The sequence below is a fragment of the Heteronotia binoei genome, chromosome 15 (assembly GCF_032191835.1).
Source record: "Heteronotia binoei isolate CCM8104 ecotype False Entrance Well chromosome 15, APGP_CSIRO_Hbin_v1, whole genome shotgun sequence".
Lineage (NCBI taxonomy): Eukaryota > Metazoa > Chordata > Lepidosauria > Squamata > Gekkonidae > Heteronotia > Heteronotia binoei.
This window is the reverse complement of record NC_083237.1, coordinates 20,554,374-20,563,358: the sequence shown is the minus strand read 5'-3', so window position 1 is coordinate 20,563,358 and position 8,985 is coordinate 20,554,374. Positions and strand designations below refer to the sequence as shown.

Below are 8,985 nucleotides of genomic sequence, written 5' to 3'. Positions count from 1 at the left end.
AAACTGCCCCCAGTTTAGGGTTACTACAGCCTCCCTATGATGAGCCAGAAGCATGAGATAGAGGTGTGTCACCCACATGCTGGTGACAACTCAGCCCAGATGCTTGATTAACCTCAACCATAAGTTTCAAGTAGATGTTGAAGAGTGGAGGGAGCAAGATGGAACCTTGTGGGACCTCACAGGTCAATGGCCAAGGAGCTGAGCAGCAGCATACTTTGAAACCTGTATTGTCTATGCAGACCAGCAGTGGCTCTCTGGGGTCTCAGGCAGAGGTCTTTCACATCACCTTTTCACCTGATCTTCTTAACTGGGGGTACTCTGCCCCTCCCCTTCACTCATATGACCCTGCACTTTCTATCTAACATGGTATGGTTCACATACAAATTGTCAACTAACTCGGCTAAGGACATGATAATCACATAATATAAATGAATTGGATTTATAATATAATATAAATGAATCAGATAATAATATAAATGAACCCGCTTTGATCATGCCCCCCTCCTCCCCCTGCTGTCCTTACCATTTGAAGCTCCAAGGCTCTTTGAAGCTCCCAGGCTGAGAGTCTTTCAGTTTCAGCCTGAAGCTTCAAAGGTTCTTCCAAGCACCCTTTGAAGCTTGCAGACTGAGTCCCAGGCTCTTCCTGCCTTTCTTTGCTGGCTGCTGCAAGGAAAACGTGGGGTGGATTTTAAGATCCATTCCACATTTTCCTTGCAGCTTTATCTGTACTCTGCAATAGTTTCAAATGGAGTGGAGATGGTTACATTTTCAGCTTTCCTATAGCTAGCTGAAACTCATGCTTCCTGGAGTTGTGTCATTGCAAACAAGGGTTGATGCTTTCAGCCAGCTTCTCTCTCCTGAATGGACCTAACCTAATGAGTACTCTAATGTGGGAACCCAAAGCCAAAGGGGGATATTATACTGGAAAGGCTTTGTCAATCTGAGTAGACTGGTGGGGAGAAGTTTAAAATGTCATTTCATTGTTTCCACAGAGTGAGAGCCTTGTGCTTTTTCTTGATTTTTTATTTTAAAAATTGCATTGCCAAATTCCACTAGTCCCCAAGCTTTCCAACTTAAGCCATTGGAAGAGTTTTAAGCATGTTTGTATTTTAAGTTAAAAACAATATCTTTAATTGCGTTTGTCTGTGTCCATTATAATGTTTATATCACCACTACCTGGCATATTTTATGACACTCATAGCCCAGCCCCACAAAGTCCCATTTGTGTCAGATCCGGCCCTCCTAACAAATGAGTTTGACAGCCCTGCAGAGGGTTTGGGGATTTTAGATCCATTGGCTTAAAGATGGCATCATAATTACTTGTTATTGTCCCGAGGACCTTCTCAGAGGTAGCTTCTTGGCACAAGAGGACCTGGAATTGGCACCATCATCTTCATTCTCTTTGGGATTCATTTAGGAGGAAAACAAATGTGTGTGGTCTTCCTTACTATTCTTTTTTGTATCAGCAATTGCTGAGGACTTATTTCATACTGATTCTATAGTCTCTGTGATTTGCATTCTGGTGTTCATGACCTCCATCAGGTATAGACAATTTCATGGAAGGTGTCCCAAGAAGTAGGCAAGGCTTCATTCCAGCCTGGGTGCATCTTGAATTTGTTCTTCATGCAGGGTTGAGCCAATGGTGTGATGCAGTGGAGAAGGAGTGCATATATGTGAGTAAAGGGCTGTCAAGTCACAGCAGAGTTATGATTTTCAAGAGCTTTCAAGGAAAATGATTAGGCAGAGGTGGTTTACCATTGCCTTCCTCTGCAAAGTCTTCCTTAGAGGTCTTCCATCCAAGTACCATCCCTATCAACTCTGCAGAGGAAGGCAATGGCAAACTACCTGGTCTTGAGCATTTGCCTTGCAAGCCCCTTACTGTTTCCTTGGTGGCCAGCTTGTGGGTTTCCTAGAAGCATTTGACTGAGAATTGTTCAGATTATGATGCTCTTCTTATATTCCTTGCAACTATGAAAGGTACAAGAGCCTTCAGTATCCGGACTTTGTAACTTTAGACATTAAGTGGAAGGGATTTTGGGAGGGTATTTTTGTGTGTATGTACATGCATGTGTGAGTGTATGTGTACACCTGGAAGGTATGGCAACCTCTGATGACCAGCCCCTACTGGGGGCCTGGGGATGGGCTGAATAAGCTTGCCCCTGCCCTCCTGCCTCCTGGTATTCCAAAGAGGTCTGCCATCCAGTTGACTGCCAGAGTCAACCCTGCTTATCCTCTGAGATCTGAGGAGATTGGACTTTGCCTAGGCTATCCAGGTTAGGGCAACTGGAAGGGAATTTTTGTCACAGGGAATAACATTGTTTGGGCAAACTGTGTGTATGTTTGTGTTTCACACACAATGGGAAAAGGTGGTTCCAAAATTCTGTGAACATTCTGAAGCTTATGAGATAACTCGTGGTGAAAGTGGGGAAGGGGCAGAAGCATGGTGGTAGGGTGGGTGCCTTGTTATGTAGAAAGTCTCTGGTTCAGTCCTTGAGTGGGTCATCCATGCCTGTATCTTCTTTTCTTTTTAAGTTCCTTTTTTATTTTATTGTTCTGTTTAGTCTGTTACATCAAATATTCTTTTCTTCCTTCTTTCAATATCCAATCTAGGTAGGTCTTCCATCTGGTCTTGATTTCATTAGATTTCCCTTTCCATTTTGCCTCTTTGTTGATTGACGCCACAATGTCTGACTGTATAAATTCAAACAGATAGTTATGCCAGATTTCTACTGTCCATTTACTTTTGTCTTTCCAGCCCAGAGCTATAACCACCTTTCCTGCCAATATCATAGCCTTAGCTAAATTTTGAATACCCCTATCCATTATCGGGCCTCCTATTGTGCTTAACAACATTAGATTAAAATCTATAGTTAATGTTATATTGCATACTTTTCTAATTATTTCGATAATTTCCTTCCAAAAGGTCTTTACTTCTGAACATGCCCACCACATGCGTGCATACCAACCTTTAGAATGTTTACAGTGCCAGCATAATGGGCTTAATCCTGGAATCATGTTAGCTAGCTGTGCTTGTGTCTTATACCATTTTGTAAGGAATTTATATTCAAGTTCTTTAAATTTAGTTACTTTTATTTCTTCTATTCCTTTCATAATTTTATCCGCCATCCTCTCTGTTATCTGACCTTCATGGCTCAACCTCTTTTGTAAGTATTCTGTTATTTTATCCTTATTTGTTATCATCTTTCTATATATTTTCCCTACCAGTCTCTTTTTCTGCTTTGCCATTTCTTTGTATATTACTTCCATTGGTGCATCTATCCAGAGTTCTTCATTTTCGCTAATCATTTTTACTGCCTTATATAGCCCTGCTATTTTTAACCAATATTGTTTGCCTATCTCTTCTGTTACTTCCTGTAAGGATTTAAGAATTCCACTTCTAAACATATCCCCCACTCTGTAATAACCTTTAAGATTTAGCATTTCCCACCATTTAATTTCCTGCACTTCCACATTAACAGTTTCGAGGGGTGCCCATCTCGAAACTTTTCCTAACCAATAGGGTTGCCATTTCTTCCAAACGTCTAATGATGCTCTTCTAGGGCCTATTGTTATTTTTAAGTCTTTATTTGTGACTTTAGAAAAAATGCCTAATCTACCTATATTATTATTAGTTTCATTCTCAAAGTTAACCCACTTCTGTGTCTTTTCCTCGCCTATTTCTAATAATGGTTTTAGTTGAAAAGCTTCATAATAATTGTTTAGGTCTGGGATTCCCCATCCAAATTCTGATTTATAACTATATATTATTCTCTTATGGAACCTGCATTTTTTACTGTCAAATATGCACTCTTTTAATGCTGTGTTCCATTGTTCAATTTTATTTTTCATTGCTCCCAGTGGCAATGTTTGAAATAGGTACGTTAACTTTGGTACTCAAAACATTTTAGCACTCCTTATTCTAGAAGATATCCCCAACGTTTTATTTTTCCATCTTTTTATGCCTCTCTCTATTTTTTCCATATTTTATCATAATTACCCTTTATCATTTTATCATTTTTTTTGCAAAACTATACCTAAATATTTAAATTTCTTAACTCCCAATCCTATGTTTGTACTCCTATTTATCTCCTGCCTTTCTTCTTTATTTGCATTAAGATATAAGTTTTCTGATTTTGCCATGTTAACCCCTAGCCCTGAACACTTTTCAAAGTCTTCTAGAATAATCTTAACCTCTTTAACACCCTCTTTAGGGTTTGTCATGATTACTATAATGTCGTCTGCAAATAGATTGAGCTTAATTTCTTTGATACCTATCCTGTAGCCCTCTATTCTTCCCGAATTTCTAATCCGTTCCGCTAACTGTTCTATTGCTATTATAAATAAGAGCGGAGATAGAGGGCAGCCTTGTCTGACTCCTCCTTGTATGGGAAATGCTTGTGAATGTTCATTATTTACTCTTTTGCATTTCCTCCTATATAAATCTCTTGAGTTGCCTGTAAGAACCCTTTCCCTATCCCTATTTTCTTCAGTATTTGCCATAAATACTCATGAGAAAGAGTGTCAAAGGCTTTATAAACATCCAATTTTAGTAGCCCTATTTTCTTCTGTTGCCCATGGTATAAGACATTAAGAATATTTCTAATGGGGTGTGCTATATTTCTACCTTTAATAAACCCATATTGATCCCCTTTTATAATAGTCGGAATGACTTTCTGGAGTCTATTTGCCAGTATTTTTGCAAAGATCTTATAATCTTGGTTTAAGAGGCTTATAGGTCTATATGAGCCTACTTCTTCCGGCTCTTTCTGAGGTTTTAGGATTAATATTATTTCTGTTTCCCTCCACGTATCCAGGGCATTCTTCCCTCTCAAAACTTTGTTAAAGACTACCTGCATTTCGGGTGCAACAATCTCCATCATTTCCTTATAAAATTCGCCTGTGAAACCGTCTAGCCCTGGCGATTTGCCTTTTTAAAATTCTTTTTATTACTTCCCTTATTTCCTGAACTGTAATGTCACCCTCTAGTATTTCTTTCCCTTCCTTCTCCAAAACTAGACTGGTTGTCTCCTGAAACTCTATTGTGGTCTTTTTCTTATATAGATTTTTATAAAAGTTCTCAAAAGCCTTAATGATCTCTTTGGAGCTTTGTGTTGTGTTGTTATTGATTCCTTCTGTTTTGCTTTTTTAATCTTCAAGTAGTTCACCAATATTTTTGATGTGTTAATGCTATTCCTCTGAAAGTCGTTCCTTACCATAATTTCCTTTTTCCATATTGTAGCTATATCTAGTGCCTCCAACTGTTTTTGAATCTCTTTAATTTTGCTCTGTAATGTAGGGCAATATTTTACCATTTGTTCCCTTTGTAACTTCTCTAGTTCTTGGAATTTGTTTTGTCTTTTTTTGTACCATTCTCTTTTTATACTCTTTTCTTTCTTTATACAATGACCCCTTATTACCGCTTTGGCAGCATCCCATAATATATTAGTGGGTACCGTTCCTCTATTTTCCTTAAAATATAAGTTTATCTGTGTTTTCATAAAATTTCTGTTTTCTTCTTTCGCCATTATTGAATTCTTATATCTCCAGGGTCTAATTGTTGTGGGTAGTTTTAACTCCAATTCAATACTTATGGGAGCATGGTCAGATATCCAAATTGGAAAGATTGTAATCTCTTTTATAAACATTTTTTTTCCAGGATTATGTAATCTATGCATGACGCCATCCATGCCTGTATCTTACCTTTGAAAGTAAATCTATGACTGTACACTTCTTGCAGGAAAGTTCTGATCTGAACCAGAAAATGGGGAACAGCACAACAGTGACAGAATTCATCTTGATGGGACTCTCCGATCTCCCAGCTGTCCGCTTCTCCCTGTTTGCTGCCTTTTTGCTCATTTACTTGATCACCCTTGTGGGAAATGGTACCATCCTCCTTGCCATAGAAGTTGAGTCTCACTTGCACAACCCCATGTATTTCTTCCTAACCAACCTCTCCTTGGTGGACATCTTCTGTCCCACAGCCACGGTGCCTAAGATGCTGGAGAACCTCCTGTCGGAGAACAATGTTATTTCCTTTGTCGGCTGCATTCTGCAACTCTTCTTCCTAGTAGCCTTGGCAGGGACTGAAGGCATACTCTTGGCTGTCATGGGATATGATCGCTATGTGGCGATCTGTAACCCATTGCGATATACAGTCATCATGAGCAAGAAGCTCTGTCTTCAGATGGTTGCAGGCACCTGGATCACTGGGTTCCTCAACTCCTTGCTCCATACCGTGATGACCTTCAGCCTACCTTATTGCAAATCCAATAGAGTTAATCAGTATTATTGTGACATCCCACCCGTCCTTGCTCTCTCCTGTGCTTCGACCTACTTGGCTGAGATGGTTGTTTTTGTGGTTGGGGGAATTTTTGGAGTGGGGTCTTTCCTGGTCACATTGGTCTCCTATGCCTACATCATCCCTACCATCCTTAGGATTCGTTCTGCTGAGGGGAAGCGCAAAGCCTTCTCAACCTGCGCCTCTCACCTCATGGTGGTGAGCCTCTTCTATGGGACCACCATCTTCACTTACATACGTCCTTCTTCCAGCCACCATCCTGACCAGGATAGGCTGGTGAGCATGTTGTATGGGGTAATTACTCCCATGTTGAACCCCTTGATCTACAGCCTTAGGAACAAAGAAGTGAAGGGGGCCTTGAAAAGGGTCACAGGGGTTTTGAATCCTTTGCATTGTGGGACCAGTTTCTTTCAGAGCCCATTTTTAAGCTTTAAAGCCATACATAACCTGGGCTTGTTGAAGAGAAGGCCTTGACTTGCATGAGCCTCTCCCAGAACTTAAATATTTGCACACTAAGGGGTGGGGCATCCGGGCATGAGAGAGGTTTAAAAAATTATGTATTAGGTGGAGACAGTTAACAAAGAGGATGTTCTCTCCCTTTCTCTCAGTTTACATAGCCAGTTTAGTGTAGTGGTTAAGAGTGGCGGACTCTATTGTGGAGAATCTGGTTTGATTCCCCACTCCGCCACATACATCTGCTGATGTTACCTTGGGTCAGCCACAAGTTCTCTCTGAGCCGTTCTGCTCAAGAGTAATTCTGGGAGAACTCTCTGAGTGCTGCCTATTTCATGGGGTTTCTGTTGTGAGGAGGGGAAGGGAAAGGAGATTGTAAGCCACTCTGAGACTCCTCCAGGTAGTGAGAAATACAAAGGAGAAATACAAAGAAAGCACCTTCAAGACGAATGAGTGCTAATGTTTTAAGTATGTTTTATTTTAAGGGTTTTTTTTGTCTGTGCCCTTATAAAATTTACATCTCAAATAGGTACACACATGGCCCGGCCCAACATGGCCTGGCCCTACAAGGTCTCATTTATGTCAGATCTGGCCCTCAAAACAAATGAGTTTGACACCTCTGATCTAAATCAACTAGGCTAATGTTATGATCCTGGGCCTAGTTAGGCCTATAGGTTCCAGAGAAGCCTGCCTAGGAGTAGCTACAGAGGACCTACATTTCTCAGGATCCTTTCTGTCCCTCTGATTGGGTGGCAAGGTTTGGAGAGAAACTAGACCAGAGAGGGGTGGGACCTGGGAGAAAAGCATAAAAGAGCCAAGCACAGACAGGGTGTGTTCTCTCTCTGGAAGGCTGAGCTGGAGAAGGCAGCAGGAGAGATCCTTTACCCTAGGGGTGAGTTTGGTTTTAGAGGAAGGAAATATCTAACTTAAACGCATCAGGGCTTCTGTTTTATTTGCACCAATCTTTACTGTTTTTTACTATTACACTGAATGTTTATCACCTACTTATTGATTTGGAGCACTAATAATAAACTTATTTTTGTTGTTACACTGCCTGGGTCCTCGCATCTCCTTGGTCACAGTCAAGAACTATTTACCAATAAGGAAGACAGGGTGGTTGGGTGCTCTGGGCCCTCCCATGCAGACCCTTACCAGAGACCCTTACCAGCAGACCCAGCAGTGTGACAGATAAGGACATGATCTTGGAATAATATAAATGAATTCTAGAGAGTGGGGACTTTTAGATCCATTGACTTGAATATAAGGTTGCCAAGTCCAATTCAAGAAATATCTGGGGACTTTGGGGGTGCAGCCAGGAGACTTTGGGGGTGGAGCCAGAAGACATTAGGGGTGGAGCCAAGATCAAGGCTGTGACAAGCATAATTGAACTCCAAAGGGAGTTCTGGTAGGCTTCCCAACCCTCCCGCCCTGGCGGGGGACCCCAGGAATTCCAGCCTCTTCCCCCGCTCCCCAACAAAACGGAAGCGGGGGGAGGGGGGAAACGATGACAAGGAGTGTGGCCCGGCGTGAAGTGGCAGGGGCGGCGGGACCGCGGCGATTGTCCCGGGCTGGCCGCCCTTTGGCCGCTTTTGGCCTTGCTCCCCGCCTTTGGCGGCTCCCGTGGGGAGGAGGGGGCATCTGGGCCAGGCTGGCTCCTCAGCCTCGTCCTGCCCGCCTTCCTCCCTCAGGCCCAGCAGGCTGCCTGCCTGCCTCCCGGCCCCTCTTCCCTCCAGCGCCGCCTCTCGCGGGCAGGCCCGCACCGCCGCCTCATCCTGCCCACCTTCCTCCCTCAGCCCCGCAGGCCCAGCAGGCTGCCTGCCTGCCTCCCGGCCCCTCTTCCCTCCAGCGCCGCCTCTCGCGGGCAGGCCCGCACCGCCGCCTCGTCCTGCCCGCCTTCCTCCCTCAGCCTCGCAGGCCCAGCAGGCCGCCTGCCTGCCTCCCGGCCCCTCCTCCCTCCAGCGCCGCCTCTCGCGGGCAGGCCCGCACCGCCACCTCGTCCTGCCCGCCTTCCTCCCTCAGCCCTGCAGGCCCAGCAGGCTGCCTGCCTGCCTCCCGGCCCCTCTTGCCTCCAGCGCCGCTTCGCAGCTCTCCTCGCCACGGCCCCTTCGCTTTTTGACGGGGAGCCTCCGCACCGGAGAGGGAGGACTCGGCGCCCTCAGGCATGACAAGGAGGCCCCGCCACCGGCTGCCACCAGCCACCGCCAGGCCCAGAGAGGGCCCCGCTCTGCCTTCCG

The 8,985-nt window shown here is 43.9% G+C and overlaps 1 protein-coding gene across 1 annotated transcript; it reads left to right on the top strand.

Annotated features, from left to right (window-relative positions):
* The first annotated feature begins 5,753 nt into the window (after positions 1 to 5,753).
* Positions 5,754 to 6,772, top strand: LOC132583299 (olfactory receptor 5V1-like). Its single transcript, XM_060254962.1, has one exon. It carries the CDS (start codon positions 5,762 to 5,764, stop codon positions 6,770 to 6,772), a length of 1,011 nt encoding a protein of 336 aa, XP_060110945.1. The 5' UTR covers positions 5,754 to 5,761.
* Positions 6,773 to 8,985: the final 2,213 nt, after the last annotated feature.